A 20,566-nucleotide genomic window follows, 5' to 3' on the forward strand; every position below is an offset into this window, starting at 1 on the left:
CATGCTAACCAGTCAGTGGAAAAACTATACATGACTACAATCGAGCCATCCACAGTGTACACATACATGATAAAGGGAATAATGTTTAGTGCAAAATACAGTCCAGTAAAGGCCAATTGAAGGTAGTCCGAGGGTCTCCAATGCAGCAGATAGTAACTCAGCACTGCTCGCTAGTCGTTGATAGGTTGGTTCAGTTGCCTGATAACAGCTGGGAAGAAACTATCCCTGAATCTGTAGGTGTGCATTTATACCTGTACCTCTTGCTTGATGGGAGAGAGGAGAAGGGGGAGTGACCAAAGTGAGACTGATCCTTGCTGGTGGCCAAGGCAGTGTGGTGTAAATGGAGTCAATGGAAGGAGGTTGATTTGTGTCATGGTTCAGGCTGTGACCACAATTCTTGCGGTCTTGAATGGAGCTGTTCCAAAACAAATGCTGCGATGCATCCGATAAAATGCTTTCTGCGGTGCACTCTGCCTCTTGTCCACTAACCTGTGCAGCAGACGTTGTCAACCAACTCTCTTGTTTACTTGACAATTCTTTACAAGACCCCAGTATCCAAAAAATGGGAAGATTGCTGAATTTAAAGGAATCACAAACAGTTCTGATCTAAGCTCCTATGCATCCATGCTTCCTTGCAAAGTTCACTCGACGTCTTCCTGATTGGGAATCTCAGTTTATATCTTCCTCAGTGAGTGGTAAATTTTACCTTGCACAGCTGATAACTGAACGTACAATGTTTTGAACTCTGCAGCTTACATATATGTTGGCCATACCAATGTAATTATGACAGATCTCACTGACACAGCTGATAAAATTGCCTGTGGTTCTCCTCATGGAATAAAAAATGTATCCACGAGTAAATTATTTAGCAAAGTGAGCGAAAAGCAAAGTATTGAAAAAGTCGTGCAAAGCTTTATGTGGTTTACCAAAAGGGCTCACATTATCCTCTTCAGGTATAAACTAGCTTGCAAATGGCCACCTGGTGAAAAAGATTAGTTCTTTGTAATCTGTGTAACAGAATAAACAACTGACAAAAATTATAAAGAATATATGCAAATCTGTATTATCTTTCATATTGAAGAACAATCCCAACCTGAAATGCTGTCTGTCCATTCCCTCCACACATGCTGCATGACCCACTGAGTTCCTCCAACAGATTGTTTGCTGCTCAAGATTTCAGCTTCTGTAGATTGTTGTGTCTCTGCAGTTAATGTTTCAGTTCAAAGAGCTGATGAAGGATCTTCGACTTTAAATATTACAGGTCCTCCCAAATGATTTATGGACACACACTTACGAACAAGCGTTTGAGAAACCAGCAGAATGGGTGGTGATGGCATTGCCAGTAACCTTGGGGCTGCAAGGATCTTCTGCCGAGCGGGAGATGGGCATTAGTGGGTGCCTTCTCTCCAGATAACCCCTACCCGCCTGCAACAGTCGGGGGCTGGGTAGAGCTGAGCAAGGCTGGGAGTGCTGAGCAGACTCACTGAGTGAGGCTGGCTGGTAGCATCTCTCCCCGTGCCTTCTCATTCTCCCGTCATAGCTGTATCTGTGATTGTCCCCAAAAACACTGTTTTTACTCATTTCCAACCTACACACAGTTCAGATCAAGGCCAGTTCTGAGGAACAGAGTCCTGTGGTAATCTGGGGACTTCCGATGCTGCATGACTCACTGAGTTCTTCCAGCATTTCTGTCTTTGTTGCAGAAGTGAGCTGTTATGGTTTCTAGCAGGAATCTGGGCTTCTGACATCAATAAAATTACACTGAATGAAGGCAACCAACAGCGATAAAGGACAGCCTTCCTGGGGAATAAATCTGAACCTGGAAACACTGAGGATTTAAAGTATATGTCATGTGATAAGGAGATCATCACATCCCATCTTAAACCAATTTTTTTTGTTGAATTCCTGTTTCGTACAGTTGATTGCCTTTTCTGCAGGGAGACACCTCTATAAGACCCTTACTAATGCAGTTGTCTCAGAAGAAAGCAATTTACCAGACTAAGTGATGGATCTTTTTCATGTCAGCATAGAGCTTGTGCTTCAGTTTTTTTTTAGTCTGCTCTAAAGTTACAGTAAAATATGATTTTATTCCAGTGAAAACCTACGATACTCCTGGACAGCTCTCCTCCTCCTAAGTGGAAATGCAGAGTGATAAATCTTTAACTCCTTTCATTCAAAAGATTGCAAGATTGTAATGCAAGTGCAATCAAAAATGACACCACAAATCGACAGCAAGAACTGGTCCCCTATTGACACCAATACACGAGAATAGACAAGCATTGGCTGCACAATGCTGCACAAATGCATCCCAGACAGTCTCAAGAACGTCAAATGGATATGTCAAATGAATCTGCAGCTGAATATCATCATTAAACTACAAAATTACATACCTTCAACTGCTTTCCCTGAATGTAAAATCAACTCCAAAAAGTGAGAAAAAAAAGCATTGTGTAAAGTATTTCCCGAATAAGGAATTATTTCCCTGCTAATCCCGATGGAACCGGATACAATTACGACTTTGAAAAGACATTTGGCCAGATAAATGGATAGAAAGGGTTTGGAAGGATATGGGCCAAATGCAGGCTATTGGGACTAGCCCAGAATGCCAACTTGGTCAGCAAGGACACAGTGGTTAGAAAGGCCTCTTTCCGTGCTATATAGCTCTATGACTCCAACGGCAAATAATTATTTCTGTGAAATTCACAAATGAAAAAAATAATTTTACCATAAATCTGCATCCCCACTGTGGCAACAGGCTGCTTGTAAAGTTTGACAAACATGACAAAGTCCTCCTTTCAAAGCCTGTTAGTGTATTAATAGATCATCTATCATGTACAATGTTGATGATCTGTAAGCAAATGGCTAACCATCCAATTAACCTTTCCACCACTTCCAAGCCAGGAATCAAAACAGAAATCAAACATTTATCTATACGAAGATGGGTATTCACCAAGTACTTTCGGTACTTTCTGGTACTTTCACCAAGAAACTTGCCATTTTCTATCAGAATTTGCCAGTGTTTCCTTCACTCCAAACACCCAGATGGCCCTCATCTCTAAATCATGTCCCAGGTTGTCTTCATAATCCTCTGACAACTTTTCCTCTTTTAAGCATCTCACATTCCAGCTGAAGTTCTTGATCTCTGCTGTAAACCAAAATATCATGCCAAATGCCTTGCTTTGTAGACTTAAGTATTGCAATGAACTCCTGATCAAACTCCGTATGTTCAGACAAAAGAATACCTATAGAACGCATGCCAAGTTTCATTCACTAATTCACTAAATAAGACCACACCTGGAGTATTGTGTGCAGTTTTGGTCCTCTAAATTGAGGAAGGACATTCTTGCTATTGAGGGAGTGCAGCATAGGTTTACAAGGTTAATTCCCGGGATGGTGGGACTGTCATATGCTCAGACTGTCATATACTCCTGAACCCATTCTCTACCTCATCAGCTCTCAATGAGGGAGGCACAGTGGCGTCATGGTAGAGTTGCTGCCTTACAATAGACAATTGGTGCAGGAGTAGGCCATTTGGCCCTTCGAGCCAGCACTGCCATTCAATGTGATCATGGCTGATCATCCCCAATCAGAACCCCGTTCCTGCCTTCTCCCCATACCCCCTGACTCCGCTATCTTTTAGAGCCCTATCTAGCTCTCTCTTGAAAGTATCCAGAGAACCGGCCTCTACCGCCCTCTGAGGCAGAGAATTCCACAGGCTCACAACTCTCGGTGAGAAAAAATGTTTCCTCGTCTCCGTTCTAAATGGCTTACCCCTTATTCTTAAACTGTGGCCCCTGGTTCTGGACTCCCTCAACATAGGGAACATGTTTCCTGCCTCTAGCGTGTCCAAACCCTTAACAATCTTATATGTTTCAATAAGTTCCCCTCTCATCCTTCTAAACTCCAGAGTGTACAAGCTCAGCCGCTCCATTCTCGCAGCATATGACAGTCCCGCCATCCCGGGAATTAACCTTGTAAACCTTACAGCGCCAGAGACCTGGGTTCGATCCCAACTACAGGTGCTCGTCGGTACAGAGTTCGTACATTCTCCCTGCGACCGGCGTGGGTTTTCTCCGGGATCTCTGGTGTCCTCCCACATTCCAAAGACGTGCAGGTTTGTAGGTTATTTGGCTTGATACAATTGTAAATCGTCCACATTGTGTGTAGGATAGTGTTACTGTGCGGGGATCGCTGGTCGGCGCAGACTCAGTGGGCCAAAGGGCCTGTTTCCGCGTTGTATCTCTAAACTCAACGCCTAAACTTTAACAGGATTCTTGCTTTCCATTACCTTTATAGAAGCTCTTACACTCTATGCAAAATCTGGCAGACTTAAGTCTTCAAGATTGCTTTGCCCTTTAGATGCTCCTCTGCACTGTTCGTTTTAAACTCTCCACCATTGGCAACCACGTCGTCAGCGAGCATAGCTCCAATTCTTTCTAAAAAGCTCCTTCACGAAGCTGCTTGAAATCTCGTTTTCAGGCCAAGCTTTTGGTCATTTACTCGATTCTGCTATTTTATTTATTTGACAACAGTTTTGTTTCGCAGCTAGGGCATTTCGCTGCATTAGACATACTACACTGTCATCATTATTTTCCACAGAAAAATGAAACAACTTCAAATACAGTACAAATACAATGTTCTGAAAACAAATTCAACTTTTTCAACAATCACATTTTGAAACCAACTGTAAATACACCATAGGTACACAAAATTGCTGGGGAAACTCAGCGGGTGCAGCAGCATCTATGGAGCGAAGGAAATAGGCGACGTTTCGGGCCGAAACCCTTCTTCATACACCATGACATTTTTCCATTCCATTCCCATGAGTGTGCAGCATGAATTGATCAGACTTAACCAATGAATTTATAATCTATCATAAAGCAGTGCTATGAATCACTAGCTTTGAACATTTCGACTGCCTGACACACACTTTATCTAATTCACCATCAAAAATTAATTTGATTTACTCGTATATTTTCAGGAAAGAAAATTTCCTTAAGGGCCTGTCCCACTGACGCGACTTTACAGCGACTGTCTTCGATCTTCAAGCTCGAGGGCACTGAAATGAAACCGCGAGCCGGATTGACCATCTGCGCACACACACACACACACAAAGGCCAGGGAAAGCGGGGGAGCACTGTCTGAAATTCACACCCGCGATGAACAGGAAGGTAAAAGACGGCTGGCACAGTTCGGTAAGTCCTTTAGAGAGCGCGCGGGGGAGGGGGGGGGGGGCAGGCGCAGTGACTCCAGTAGACTCATTGGATGGTGGGGAGGTCAGTACACAATGGACTGGGCAATGTTCACCACTTTTTGCAATCATCATTCCTGGGCGTTCGAGTCGCCAAACCAGTCCATGATGCAACCAGTCAATTTGTTCTCTACTGTACATCTGTGGAAGTTCTAGATAGTATTTGTCAACTTGCCGCATCTCCTCAATCTTCCAAATAGAGGCTTTGATGGGCTTTCTTTATGATTGCATCAATGTGCTAGGTCCAGGACAAAATGTCAGAAATGTGCATGCCCAGGAATTTGAAGTTTTCGACTCACTCTGTCTCTCGATGAAGACAGGTTTGTGCATTCTCAGCCTTCCTCTTCTAAAGTCAACAATCAGTACCGTGGTTTTACTGAGAGCAAGGTTGTTGTTTTAGCACCATTCAGTCAGTCGATCGATCTCCTCGCTATACACTGACTCTTCATCATCCTTCATTTTTCCAACAACGGTGGCGTCATCAGTGAATTCGAAGATGGAATGGGAACTGTGACCGGCTGCAGTCATGGGTATAACCTGAGTAGAGCAGGGGGCTGAGCACACAGCCTTGAGGTGGTCCTGTACTGATGGTTATCGAGAAGGAGGTGTCACTGCCAATTCACACTGACTGTGTTCTAATGTTGAGGAAGTTCAAGATACAGTGGCAGAGGAATGCGTAATGACCCCGTTCCCTGAACTTGGTAACCAGTTAGGAAGGGAAGATGGTGTTGAACGCTGAGCTGTAGTCTATAAACAACAGCCTGACATATGTGGGGTTTTTTCCCCACATGGTCCAGTGCAGTGCGGAGAGCCAGTGAGATCGCATCCTCCGTTTGCCTGTTGTGGAAGTAGGCAAATTGTAGTGGGTCCAGGTTCTTGTTGAGGTAGGAGTTAATATTCGCCACTATCAAAACAGTTCATCACCACAGATGTTGGTGCCACCGGTCGACAGTCATTGAGGCATATCACCTTATACTTCTTGGCTACTGGTATTATTGATGCCTTTTTAAAGCAGATGGGCACCTCAGTAAAATTTGAAGTTCAACCTCTGAACTATACAGTCTGAACTATATATCAATCCAAACCCACCAATCTGGCTTGCTGTTCAGGGACAATTTATTCATGGACAATAAACACCAGCACAGCCAGCTGCATCACATCCCCTGACCAGATTGCAGACCTCACTTAAAACCATTTTATACAGAAATCAGATGGTATGTATTTACTTCTCCAGAAGCACTGTCATCAACCCTCATTCATTCCCGTCTTAATCCATTTTGCTATCTAGAATGCCTTTTTGGCTATCTGACATTTAACATAGTAAGCTGTTTACGTTTTTGATAATCCAACGTGTCATCACTATTTGGTTTCTTTTTTTCCTTCATAAAAGAAACAATCCATTCATGTTCTGAAACTTCACACTGACACAAAAATGTTGTCAGGCCAGTTAATAAAATATGCAATTGGCCATAATCAAAGGTCTTCCTTGGTACCTCTAGCCACTTCCCATGCCTCCATAATGCACCGTACAGCTTGGGTCTAGCTAGAAGGCCAAAGGGCGGCTGCTGGAGGCAACGGACAGATTTTGTAGTGATATCGTGTCATGGTTCCGGCGAAGACAACGGAAAGCCTTACAGCAGCTGGGTGAGCTAGTCAATTCACATGCAGCTTATGGCAGCTGCAGGGAGCGGCGGTGGAAGGAGATGGCAGCATTGCATTGGACCAAGCTGACCCCTTCCTCATCACTGCCAAGACACCACGCTTTAAAGTGAGATTATCCGCGTTGCATGTTTCTTTAGGCCGTGGAGGATTCACTGCACTGATGATTTGATGGGTCTCAGGCAGAACAAGCAGTACACACGACAATAAAGAAAGCACTGGAGAGTAGAAATCAATAACTTGATCCCCTTAAATTACAAAGGTGATGTCTAATGTGAATTTCAGTATTGGGATTGATACAAATTATAATAAAGAGAGAATTTAGACAAATTTGGACTAAAACCAAAAAACAAATTAAATGCACTCAATATGAAGAAAATACTGTGCAAGAATATGACGTTTTCCTTGCATGCAAAGTCAATACACTGATTAAAGGGGAAATAATTTTTTTTTGCTTTTTTTTTTTTGCTTGGTTACTTGAAACCAAAAGGAATACAGTCAAGTTTTGTGATAATGCATTTGCACTTTGCAATCTACTTCTTTGAGACCTTTCCATATTTCAGGACATCACACTGCATGTTTTATGGTCAACAAGTGCAGCCACTGCAGTGATGTGAAAATCAGTATGCACATGAATTGGTTCCATACAATGATGAAATAGTGATTGATGATCTGTTCAGTGCAAAAAGTTCCCATTTTTCAATAGTGCCAGGGGATTTTCACACCATTTAAGAGATAGCAGAGTCTTGATTTAATGTCTCAGTGAAACTTCATCCTTCTGACAATGCAGAATTTCCTCAAAAGCTCTCTGTGGTACAAGCCTAAAGCTTTATAGTCAGCTTTTTGGGCAAGAATTTGAAAGCCCACAGTCATCGGGCTGGCCTGATACATACTCAAACCAAACTGTTCATTCAATGAGGATTATTGACCCTGTAATGTAATTTGAGAAAACGACTCTGCATGGGTAAATCTGCAGCCGGAATTATATGCATAGATCCACTGTTGCGGTGAACATCAATTAAAATATCAAATAACCTTAACTGATCTGTGAGAAGACCGAAATCTTTATTTACTCAGAGTTTTCTGTAGAGGGCAGTAACAGCAGTTTAAAATTTATAGAGTATTTTCCAAAGATCTAAGAATTGCTTCTATTTACTTACCAATATGAACATACTGTGAACAAGAAGCACCTCTAAATAATTGCAAGACAGCCTAATTAAGGGATTCAAGTGATACAGTAAATCATTATCCTAAAACACATTATTATGGTAAAGTGAAATGCAGGATTAAGTTACTATATTTTAATAAGAAGCAGTAAAGTCATGAGCTGCTATTTATTCCAGCCTTTCAATACACATGGGTGCTGCGCTGAGCTGAGGGATGATGTACTCTGACATCCTTGCTTCAGCAGAAGCGCCAGTTTATTATAACACACTGATAGAGAGCTTGGTATCAAAACAATAGTCTCTCCCTCTGTGTCAGCAAAACGAAGGAGCTGGTCATTGACTTCAGAGAGTAGGGCTGAATACACGTCCCTGCTTCCTGCCTCAATGGTGCTGAAGTGGAGATGGTCGAGAGCTTCAAGTTACCTTGGTCAAAAGATCACCAACAATTTGACCTGGACCACACATACAGACGAAACGGCCAAGAAAACACCATACCACCTAAACTTCCTCAGAAGGCTAAATAAATTTTGCATGTCTCCAATGACTTGTACCAATGACTTGTACCAATTTCTTCAGAAGCACTGTAGAAAGCATTCTATCCGGATGCATTACAGCTTGTTATGGCAACTGCTCTGCTGAAAACCGCAAGTAACTGCAGAGAATTGTGAATGCAGCCCTGTCAATCGGGTAAGCAGAGCCTCCCTCCCATCGACTAAATCTGAATTTCACGCTGCCTCTGGAAAGCAGCCAACACAATCAATGTCCACTCACACCCCGGTCATTCCTTCTTCTCCCCTATGCTGTTGTACTGAAGGTATAAAAGCACATACTATTAAGTTCAAGAACAGCTTCTTCCCTATTATTATCAGACTCTTGAACAGATCTCTCGATTTGAACTGTATCTCATAGATACATAGACAATAGGTGCAACAGTAGGCCATTCGGCCCTCCGAGCCAGCACTACCATTCAATGTGATCATGGCTGATCATCCACAATCAGTTCCCGTTCCTGCCTTCCCCCATATACCTTGATTCCGCTAGCCCTAAGAGCTCTATCTAACTCTTTTGAATGCATCCAGTGAATCGGCCTCCACTGCCTTCTGAAGGAGAAAATTCTACAAATTCACAACTCGTCGTGTGAAAAAGTTTTTCCTCATCTCAGTTCTAAAAGACCTACCCATATTCTTAAACTGTGGGCGCTGTTTCTGGACTCCCCCAAAATTGGAAACATGTTTCCTGCATTTAGCGTCTCCAATCCCTTAATAATTTTATATGTTTCTATAAGATCCCCTCTCATCCTTCTAAATTCCAGTGAATACAAGCCCAGTCGCTCCATTCTTTCATTATATGACAGTCCCGCCATTCCTGGAATTAACCTTGTGAACCTACACTGCACTCCCTCAATAGCAAGAATGTCCTTCCTCAAATTAGGAGACCAAAACTGCACACAATACTCCAGGTGTGGTCTCTGTACAACTGCAGTAGGACCTCTTTGCTCCTATAATCAACTCCTCGTGTTATGATGGCCAACATGCCATGAGCTTTCTTCACTGCCTACTGTACCTGCATGCTTACTTTCAATGACTGATGTACAAGGACACCCAAGTCTTGGTGTACTTCCCCTCTTCCTAATCTGACACCATTCAGATAATAATCTGCCTTCCTATTCTTGCTACCAAAGTGGATAACCTCAAAAGTATCCACATTATACTGCATCTGCCATGCATCTGCCCACTCACCCAACCAGTCCAAGTCACCCTACCTCATAGCATCCTCTTCACAGTTCACACTGCCACGCAGCTTTGTGTCATCTGCAAATTTGCTGATGTTACTTTTAATTCCTTCATCTAAATCATTGACATATATTGTTAATAGCTGCTGTCCCAGCACCGAGCCTTGCGGCACCCCACTAGTCACTGCCTGTCATTCTGAAAGGGACCCGTTAATCCCTACTGTTTGTTTCCTGGTTGCCAACCAATTTTCTATCCATGTCAATACCCTACTCCCAATACCATGTGCTCTAATTTTGCCCACTTATCTCCTGTGTGGGACCTTAAAGGCTCTCCCTTGTCCATTTTACTTGTTACATCCTCAAAAAATTCCAGAAGATTTGTCAAACATGATTTTCCCTTCGTAAATCCATGCTGACGTGGACTGGTCCCGTTACTACTATCCAAACACGCCACTATTACATCTTTAATAATCAACACTTTATAAATATTTTTGTTTTGTTTTTTGTATGCTGTCTCACATTTGCTTTTTATTCTTTTATTCTGTCCGAAATAAATAACTAATAAATAAATAAATAAAAACTCCAGCATCTTCCCCACCACTGATGTCAGGCTAACTGGTCTATAATTCTCTGCTTTCTCTCTTTCTCCTTTCTTAAAAAGTGGGATAACATTAGCTACCCTCCAATCCACAGGAACTGATCCAGCACATTCAGATCTCAGTACATTTGACAATAGTAAACCAATACCAAATGCTGGAAGTAAAATACCAAACTCAGTGTGATGTGTCCAAACCAAAACTTTATCCAATTCCCTCCACAGAACTGCCTGACCTGCTGAGTTCCTCCAGCACTTTGTTTTGACAATAATAATCCAACCCTCAAAAATAAGTTGTTACTACTATCATAAATGATCTAGTTATTCATTCATCTGTACCTAGGAAATTACTGAGGACAAACTGACTGCCATACTTTCTCCACAACAGTCACACTAGTTCACAGTTGAAAAAGAATTGGACACATCAGTCCCCATAGTATTCAATACAATTTATTTCAACGTGTATCAACCTATTCCTTCAGTCATCTAGCCTCCACAACTCCCTGGGGTTGAGAATTCCAGTGATTCACCACCCACTGCAACAAAATTACCCTCATTTGTAAATGATAAGACTATCATAATGTAACATTAGTGAATAAAATTAAGTTTTACAACCTTCTGACAGTTTCTTGACCAACATTAACAATATCCGCAGATTATTCCAGATGTATTGATTTACTGTACTTGCATTTTAATTACAGTTATCAAACTCAAATATCTGGATCAACTCTCCAGTAACTTAAGCATCATGCCCAATTGTCCAAGTGTCGTGATATTGTTCGTGATCTATTGTGAAATTCTGTAGTCAATCATTTGTTTAAATAAAATCACCAAATCTCAAGCTGAAGATGACAATAAACAAAGATTTAGCAAGACTAGAAAATAAAAGTTATGTTTTACACCTTTTATTCAAAGTTATATTGCGCACCCAGGTAAGGCATGAGCAATGTAATTTGAGAGAACAGTAATATTTAAAAAATCATTGTTTTCTATCAAGGTACATCATAAGAGACCAAATGCCCCAATACAATGACAGCTACCTCCAACATTTTGCAGATTTTTGAGCAGAGGCTTGCTCTAACCTGGCATATGATCCAATATGGCATCCTGAAAAGGGTTTTCTGAAGCTGTAAACGATACCGATAAAATGGAACTTTCAACCAGTTATAAATGTCACTGGGACACGAGGTCTAAACCAGGAAGTTTCAACCAGGAACCATAAATGAAATTTCAAATCATAGACAGCACAAAAAATGAGGGTTGAGAAAGAAATATGAGAATAAGATGAAAGTGATGTATTTTTAAGTTCTGCTGGTATCAAACCTGAGTATAACATTAATGTCTCAGGGACAGAAAGTTGTTTGACAGCATTAGCGACTGATCATTTAGTGAAATTTTATACATCTGCTCTATATTTCATTCCTGTCATGTTTAATGGATAACTATAATACATTCACAACCTTGCACAGATTGCAATGCTGGATCGGTCAGGAAGAAACCATTACAGAGTAGCAAGAAAAGATAACTGACTATAATCTTCACGTCCACATTTAACCACACATTGGTGTACTTTGGAAATTACTGTCGCAGTCAGTGTGTTACTGTTGTTAGGCAAGATAGCCTTAGTGCAAACTGTGAGTCAAATGAGACAAAAATGTTACTTGATATTAAATACTCAGGATGGATTTCTTTTGGATTATATTTACTACATTTAAATCTTTTTTATTGTTTGTTACCAAATCTGAGCTAGTCAGGGGATATGGGGAGAAGGCAGGAACGGGGGTACACAAAAATGCTGGAGAAACTGGAGGTGCAGCAGCATCTATGGAGCGAAGGAAATAGGCAATGTTTCGGGCCGAAACCCTTCTTCAGGAATGGGGTACTGACGGAGGATGATCAACCATGATCACATTGAATGGCGGTGCTGGCTCGAAGGGCAGAATGGCCTCCTCCTGCACCTATTGTCTATTGTTTGTTGTCTATAACATATTCTGCAATTATAGGTACTGGAAAATTGAATTTACATGTTTCTGCTGCAAAACTTTTAATGTAATTACCGTATACAGAATACCTAAATGCAAATCAAGGTCACAACAATTACAGATATTAAAAATCTCTGCAATAATAAATACCACTCAGTAAATTTGATTTTGTTCCCAATCAACCAACACTTCGACATCTTTCCACTACACTCTGAGCCTGTTCACCAAAATCGTTCCTACATTTCTTCATCCTACCCATTTGATCGAGACAAGGTAAGGCAAGAAACGGCTAGAGCAGAGCATTCGGCCCCTTGCACCTGCAACTCTATTAAACAAGGTCATGGCTGATCTCTTATCCAAGCTCTACATTCCTATACCAGTCAAATATCCACCTGCCTTGAGTGTACTCCAAACCTTCTTAGGACAGAAAATTTCAAAGATGCACCAGCCTTTGTGTAAAGAACTTTGTTCTCATTTACATCCTGAATGGTTGTCTCCTTATTTTAAGCGTGAAACCGTTGGTTCTAGACCGCCGAGAAATATTACCCCTGCAACTACAAAGTCAAGAAGAATTCAATATGTTCTAATGAGATCATCCGTCATTCTCTCGTAACAGACAGGTTCTATTATCTACTTTCTCCTTCCACAAATCAAGATCAATTTGGTGAACCTTCATTGCATTTAAGACTGCACCTGTAAACAATATTCCAGGTGTACTCTCCCTTGGACCCTATGTAATTTCAGTTAGAAGTCATTACTCTTCTACTTGGATTCTGTTTCAATAAAGCCGGAGATAAAAAAGCCTGAGAGCATTTGCTCTCAAAATTGGTTGCTGTACCTGCATGTTATTTTTACTGACAGCCAGGCGAGACCAATATCAATTAATCTCTCACCATTTAAAAAAACATTCCTTTCCTTTTTTTAATAAAGTGGATGACCGCACGTTTTAACATTGCACACATCTGCTATGAACTCACCCTGACACTTAGTTTGTCAATGTCTCCTGAAGCATCACTGCACCCTCCCACAATTCACACTGTTATACATCAGCAGCAACCTTGTTACATGTGGTCCCTTCATCCACATTAGTGATAGAGATTGTCATCAGTTGGTCGCAGCACTGAACCCTGTGTTCCCCATTTAGTTTAGAAATACAGCGCGAAACAGGCCCTTCAGCCTACTGAGGCCACGCCGACCAGCAATCCCCACACACTTACACTAATCCTACACACATTAGGAAAAATTTACAATTATACCAAGCCGATTGGCCTACAAGCCTGTGCGTATTTGGAGTGAGGGAGGAAACCAGATATCCAGGAGAAAACCCACGATGGTCACGGGGAGAGCGCAAAAACTCCTTTAAAGAAAGCACCCGTAGACAAGATCGAACCCGGGTCTCTGGCACTGTAAGGCAACAATGCCGCCCATCTGTAATGATATTCGCCTAATCCAAAAAAGACCCATTTATTCACGTTATTCTCTGTACCATCTACTCATATCACCCATTCTTTGAAAATACTTGTTACATCTTAGTTCGAGTCCTTCTGCATTCTCACTTCTCATTCTTCAGTCTATTCAAACTAACACGATCTCAGATAAGCATGGAAGCTTCAGCTCCCCAGTCATTTTGCTATACTACCCTCAGAAGCAAAAGAGCAGATCTATAAAAACAAATTAAATCACAAACAAATCATCTTATACGTTCCCTGTTGAATGTAAAAACATCCCAAGCTTTCAATTCTATTTATTCTTCCTTTTATAAATTGAAACGTAATATATCTGACTGTTAACCACGGTAGATTAACATCTTTTGGAAAGCATTGATATTTTAACGTCACATGAATTCATTCTGCTGTATAAGCAGAGCATTAATTACATACACGTACAGAATGGATAAGTAAGATTAGTGTTGTGAAAATTAGTCACAGTAAACTTCAGCAATATCCAAAACAACAGCGACTTCATAATGTACAGATTTCAACCCTCGAAATATATCACTTTGAGTATTCGCAATTGTAAATGGGATCCATTACCTCACATATTATCCACATATCAAAAATGCAATACTTTTCCAATTGGGAAATAACAGATTCCCACTATCGAAGGGACACAAACACCACCTTCAGAAATAAGTTCAGCTAAAAATGAAAATCAAAACAAACCACAGAAGCAGGAAATATGAAATAAAACCAGAAAATGCAGGAAACACTCCACAGGTCAGACAGCATCTGTGGAAAGAGAAATAGTTCTAAAGTTTCAGGTCAAAGACAGTTTGTCAGAACTAACAAAAGGTGTTTGACTTGATTTCTATATCAGGCAAAAGGTATACACCACACACACACCACCAGACATGGGGATAGTTTCTTCAGAGCTGTTATCAGGCAACTGAATCATTCTACCACAACCAGAGAGCAGTGCTGAACTATTATCTATCTAGCTCTTTGATGACCCTCACGCTATCCATGATCAGACTTTAATGGCTTTACCTTCCACTAAACATTATTCCCTTATGATGACCAAAACACTGTAAATGGATCGATTGCAATCAGGTATTGTCTTTCTGCTGACTGGTTAGCACGCAACAAAAGCTTTTCACTGTACCTCGGTTCACGTGACAATAAACTAAACTGAACTTGATTTGTTCATTCTGTTTCTGTTTCCTCAGACGCTGCCTGACCTGCTGTGTTTTTTCAGCATTTACTTGTGTGTACATTCATACTTAGATATTTCAGCACCATAACTAGTACATTTCTGCACTATATTCTAAAACACATTTCATCTACTCTCAGTCACTATGGGATTAATAGATGAAAAAAAAGAAAAAGAAAACACATAACACCTTATGATTTTAAGCACAATACAAATCACTGCGAAAGAAATACACAAAATGCTGGAGCATTGTTTCCACAAATCACTGCTAATACACATCACCCGTCTGCAACTCCACAACAAAAGTAAACATCAAATTTCAAGTACATTATGAACACTTTTGCTCAATATGTTTACCCACACGACCAAAGCCTGCTCGGACTACCAAATAAAGAGCAGATGCCAAATACGTCTTCATTTTGAATTTTAATACATGACAAAATAATACTAGCTTTAGGAGGTCGTTGAAGAGTTATTAACGCCAAGCTTCCAGTGTATGTTTTCCACTCTCCTGCTGTTACTGCCTTTTGTTAGCCTGTCACGTCACAGTGTTCAAACGCAGTCATAAACACGGTTGGGGAAAGATAAATGGTCGCTATTCAATTTTAAGCTGCCTATCTTTTAAATTACACTTCGATGCATAATCAAGATGACATCAGCGTTTGCTGTAAATTCATTTCCTTTAGCAAACAGATTCAAACAGCAGTAATTTGATCCCAGTAAAATGAAGGGGGAAACTAGGATAAAACTTTTCTTTCCGCCCTCCCATTAGAAGAATTGAATCGGACACGTCACCGTTTGTAAACAAACCACCTTGTGGAGAGTTTTTTTTTAAATTTCGCTCAAACGTCAGCCTTTAATCTGACCGTTGCTGGAACCAGTGTCGAAATCCACAGGCGCGACACACCCACTCCATGCAAAATGCGAAACGCACGTTGTGCAACTTTCATTCGAATTACACACTAAATAAACTGAGATCCGCAGCCAGCCAGCCAGCACTTGGAAGGCAGCGCCGCGCACGTACGAGCAATCAGAGACTGTACCAATCCACTCAATGTATCAGGAACCTTGCGTTTACTCACTTAATGTAATATCTCGCCCCTTCGAAGGTATATCCTTCTTCCCAGCCGGTGGGGAGATCTGTCCGGAAGAGAGGAAGCCTTAGCAACTCAAACAATGAACTGACTCGGGCACGGAACTCGCAGTAAGGTCACTATGAATGGCTGGACACACGCTGTGTTCCTGTACCCTGCCGAGCCCAGAGACACTTGGCAACATAGCCCGCGCCCACACCTCGGTGCAGCACAACAGAGTGGAGGGCAATTCGACATGCAAACCTGCTCGCCCCGTCATTTCATGCAGAAGAGGCGCACACATGCATGCACACACAAACACACCGCGACCAGGTGCTGCGGCGGGGTATGCAATCCACACCCACACTCCGGGGGCTTGTGATCCACATCTCACTCCCACCCTGAGGATCGGTATCCGCAAACAATAATCTAACCCCACCACGACACCACCCACCCCTCCTCCTCTCCTGAGCTCCCTGATGCTATCCATACCCCAGGGTCCCCGATCAGGACCCGGGCACCTACTCACACCCGAGCGTGCTCTGGTTCTAGTCCCACTCTCATCTACGGGTTCCTGATCAGGTCCCAAAGTGCCATCCAAGTGTCTTTAACCAGGTCCCATAGTACCACCCAATGGTCCCTGATCAGGTCCCATAGTCCCAGTCAAGGATCACTAATCAGGTCCCATAAGTGTCACCCAATGGTCACCTGATCCGGACCCAAGAGTCCACTTCTCTCCAAAAGGTGGCTGATCAGGACACACAGTCTCACCCTAGGGTGATCAAAATCTGGGTCCCAATCCCACCGTAGGGTGATCAGAACTCATAGACCCACTTCCACCCAAGGGAGCCTGATCAAGATGCTGTCCCATTCCCACCCTAGGCTGCCTGATCACAATACGGAGTCCCACCCACCCATGGGTGCCTGATCAAGACGCGGAGTCCCACCCACCCAGGGGTGCTTGATCATGAGCCCCGCCCCCTCCCCCCATCCATCCGCCCGGGTCTGCCCCTTACCAGGCGTCTTGCGGTGCCCGCTGATGACGGCCTCTCCCGTGGCTGGATGTAGCCATGTTGTCCGCTCTGCTTCCTCACTGTAGATGGGGTGGGGATGGTGATGGGATGGGGTGGAGGTGGGACGGGGTTGGGGTGGAGTGGAGGTAGGGATGGGAGTGGAGGTGGGGATGGGAGTGGAGGTGGAGATGGGAGGTGGGGATGGGAGTGGAGGTGGAGATAGGGTAGAGATTGGAGTGGAGGTGGGAGTGGAGGTGCGTGGCGTGGCGCTGGGCTCGGCATGGGCGTGGCGTGTGCGGTGGGCTGGCGTGGCGGTGGGGCGTTGGTGCTGGGTGGCGCTGCGCGTGGCGGTGTGGCTGCGTGGAGGTGTGATGCCGTGGCGGTGTGGCTGCGCGTGGCGGTTGGGCTCGTGGGTGGGGTGGGGCTCGGCCTGGGCGTGGCGGTGGGGCGGTGGTGCTGGGGCTGGCGTGCGGTGGCGCTCGCGTTGGTGGAGTTGTACGGTGCCCGTGGCGGTGGCGCTGGGTGTGCGCTGGGGCTCGTTATGGGCTTGCGTATTGGCGTGGGATGGAGTTGCGGTGGGCTGTGTCTACGGGCTTTGCTTGGCGTAGTTGATGTTGGGATGGGCGTGCGGTGGGGAGGTGGGGCTGGTTCCTGTCTGGCTTGTCGGTGGGGCGGGCGATGGGGTCTCGGACTGGTCGCGTCGGTGGGGAGGTGGTGCGGGCTGGGCGTGGCGTGCGCGTGGAGGTGTGGATGAGAGTGGAGGTGGATATGGGAGTGGAGATGGGGATGAAGGTGGAGGTGGGAAAACATAACATACTGTGGGTCAGTGGAGGGGTGCAGAGACCACTACATAAATCCACCCTGCTCTACTCATCACCCCCTCTCTCCCACCAAGAGTCCCCTGTCTCCTTCCTTCCCTCAGCCCTTCTCCACCCCTCCCTCCCATCTCCCCTCCTCGTTGACTCCCCTCCCTCCTCACGCTCTTCTCCGCCCACTCCCCACCCTCTCCTTCTTCATCCTCTCCCCCCCCTCATCTTACCATCTCCCCCTCCTCTCTTCCCCTCGCTCCCTCCTTCTTTCTCCCTCCTCTCCACTCACCCCCCCCCCCCTCACACTCACTCGATGAAGAAGACGCGTCCGTCCAGGGTAACACCGTGCGCCCAGGAGCCGGGCAGCCGGAGCCACTCGGACTTGACGTCCGCCATGTCTGGAGCCGGCGAGGGGGGGGAGGGGGAGGTCCCTGCGCGCTCCCGACGCGGCCGCCGACTCCTCCTCCCCAGCGCGTGCGCGCGTGGACCCGCACAGGTAGCGTCGGTTGAGCGCGCGCCCGCCCGCCCGCCTCGGCTTGTCGCCGCTTGTCGCCGCTTCCCGCCGCCTCCCGCCGGTGAGTTGCCAGGTCAACAATGGGACCGCGGACATGCGCGCCCCTCCCTCTGGCAACACCCCCCCCCACATTGTCCCTCTCTCCCCCCCCCCCACATTGTCCCCCTCCCCCCCCCCCGCATTGTCCCTCTCTCCCCCCCCCACATTGTCCCTCTCCCCCCCACATTGTCCCTCTCTCCCCCCCACATTGTCCCTCTCCCCCCCCCCCATTGTCCCTCTCCCCCCCACATTGTCCCTCTCTCCCCCCCCCACATTGTCCCTCTCCCCCCCATTGTCCCTCTCTCCCCCCCACATTGTCCCTCTCTCCCCCCCACATTGTCCCTCTCTCCCCCCACATTGTCCCTCTCCCCCCCCCCCACATTGTCCCTCTCCCCCCCCCCACATTGTCCCTCTCCCCCCCACATTGTCCCTCTCCCCCCCCCACATTGTCCCTCTCCCCCCCCCCATTGTCCCTCTCTCCCCCCCACATTGTCCCTCTCCCCCCCCCCATTGTCCCTCTCCCCCCCCCCCACATTGTCCCTCTCCCCCCCACATTGTCCCTCTCTCCCCCCCCCCATTGTCCCTCTCTCCCCCCCCACATTGTCCCTCTCCCCCCCCCCACATTGTCCCTCTCCCCCCCACATTGTCCCTCTCTCCCCCCCCCACATTGTCCCTCTCCCCCCCACATTGTCCCTCTCTCCCCCCCACATTGTCCCTCTCTCCCCCCCACATTGTCCCTCTCTCCCCCCCACATTGTCCCTCTCCCCCCCCACATTGTCCCTCTCCCCCCCCACATTGTCCCTCTCTCCCCCCACATTGTCCCTCCCCCCCCCCACATTGTCCCTCTCTCCCCCCACATTGTCCCTCCCCCCCCCCACATTGTCCCTCCCCCCCCCCCCACATTGTCCCTCTCTCCCCCCCCCCACATTGTCCCTCTCCCCCCCCCACATTGTCCCTCTCTCCCCCCCCACATTGTCCCTCTCCCCCCCCACATTGTCCTCCCCCCCCACATTGTCCCTCTCTCCCCCCCCACATTGTCCCTCTTTCCCCCCACCCCACATTGTCCCTCTCTCCCCCCCCCACATTGTCCCTCTCTCCCCCCCACATTATCCCTCTCCCCCCCCCACATTGTCCCTCTCCCCCCCACATTGTCCCTCTTTCCCCCCACCCCACATTGTCCCTCTCTCCCCCCCCCCACATTGTCCCTCTCCCCCACCCCACATTGTCCCTCTCTCCCCCCCACATTGTCCCTCTCCCCCCCCCACATTGTCCCTCTCTCCCCCCCACATTGTCCCTCTCCCCCCCCATTGTCTCTCTCTCCCCCCCATTGTCCCTCTCCCCCCCCCATTGTCCCTCTCTCCCCATTGTCTCTCTCCCCCATTGTCTCTCTCCATCCCCATTGTCCCTCTCCCCCCCATTGTCTCCCCCCATTGTCTCTCTCCCCCCCCCCATTGTCTCCCCCCCCCCATTGTTTCCCCCCCCCCCACATTGTCTCCCTCGTGGTCTTACCCCCTCCCCATTGATTCCACCCCCATTGTCTCTCTCGCCCCCTCATTGTCTCCCCCCTCATTGTCTCCTCCCCCATCGTTTTCCCCCATTGTCTACCCTCCCCACATTATCTCTCCTCCCTTTGTCTCCCCCCCTCCAACTGTCTCGCCCTCCCCCCCATTGTATCCGCCCCCATTGTCTCCCCCCTTATTTTTGTTCCCCCCTCATTGTCTCCCCCCATTGTCTCCTCCTCCCATTGTCTTTGCCCACTGTCTACCCTCCCCACACCATCTCTCCCCCTTTGTTTCCCCCCCAACTGCCCCCCCTCAACTGTCTCCCCCCAACTGTCTCCCCCCCCACTGTCCCCCACTTGTCCCCAACCCCCCCTTCCGTCCACTATCTCCTCCACCCCTCCCCCCCCCCCCCCCCACACTGTCTCCCCACTGATCGCTTCACCGTCTCTCCCAACCCCCCTCCCCCAACCCAATACCCCTCTGGACACCCCCCTTGAACGTTCCCGATCCACTTGCCTCCTGTTCAGTGTGAGATGCTCATGGCTGTGGTAACCCCCCCCCCCCCCCCATCCACATCCCCCC

General features: G+C 46.1%; 1 protein-coding gene across 10 annotated transcripts in view; it reads right to left on the reverse strand.

Annotated features, from left to right (window-relative positions):
- The window catches only part of plekha5 (pleckstrin homology domain containing A5), a 249,979-nt gene extending 231,508 nt beyond the window's left edge, over nucleotides 1-18,471 (reverse strand). For 9 of the 10 annotated variants that reach the window (XM_033039510.1, XM_033039505.1, XM_033039502.1 and 6 more), the window contains exons 1-3: nucleotides 18,240-18,355; nucleotides 17,124-17,200; nucleotides 16,117-16,174 (exon numbers count right to left, since the gene is read on the reverse strand). In XM_033039510.1, coding sequence (XP_032895401.1) covers nucleotides 16,117-16,174; nucleotides 17,124-17,200; nucleotides 18,240-18,325 — 221 coding nt within the window. In that variant the 5' untranslated portion in view covers nucleotides 18,326-18,355. Of the gene's footprint in view, nucleotides 1-16,116; nucleotides 16,175-17,123; nucleotides 17,201-18,239 lie in introns of all 10 variants that reach the window. The other variant, XM_033039511.1, reaches the window with a different exon arrangement.
- Between the last annotated feature and the right edge of the window lie 2,095 nt (nucleotides 18,472-20,566).

Source organism: Amblyraja radiata, chromosome 21 (genome assembly GCF_010909765.2).
Source record: "Amblyraja radiata isolate CabotCenter1 chromosome 21, sAmbRad1.1.pri, whole genome shotgun sequence".
NCBI lineage: Eukaryota > Metazoa > Chordata > Chondrichthyes > Rajiformes > Rajidae > Amblyraja > Amblyraja radiata.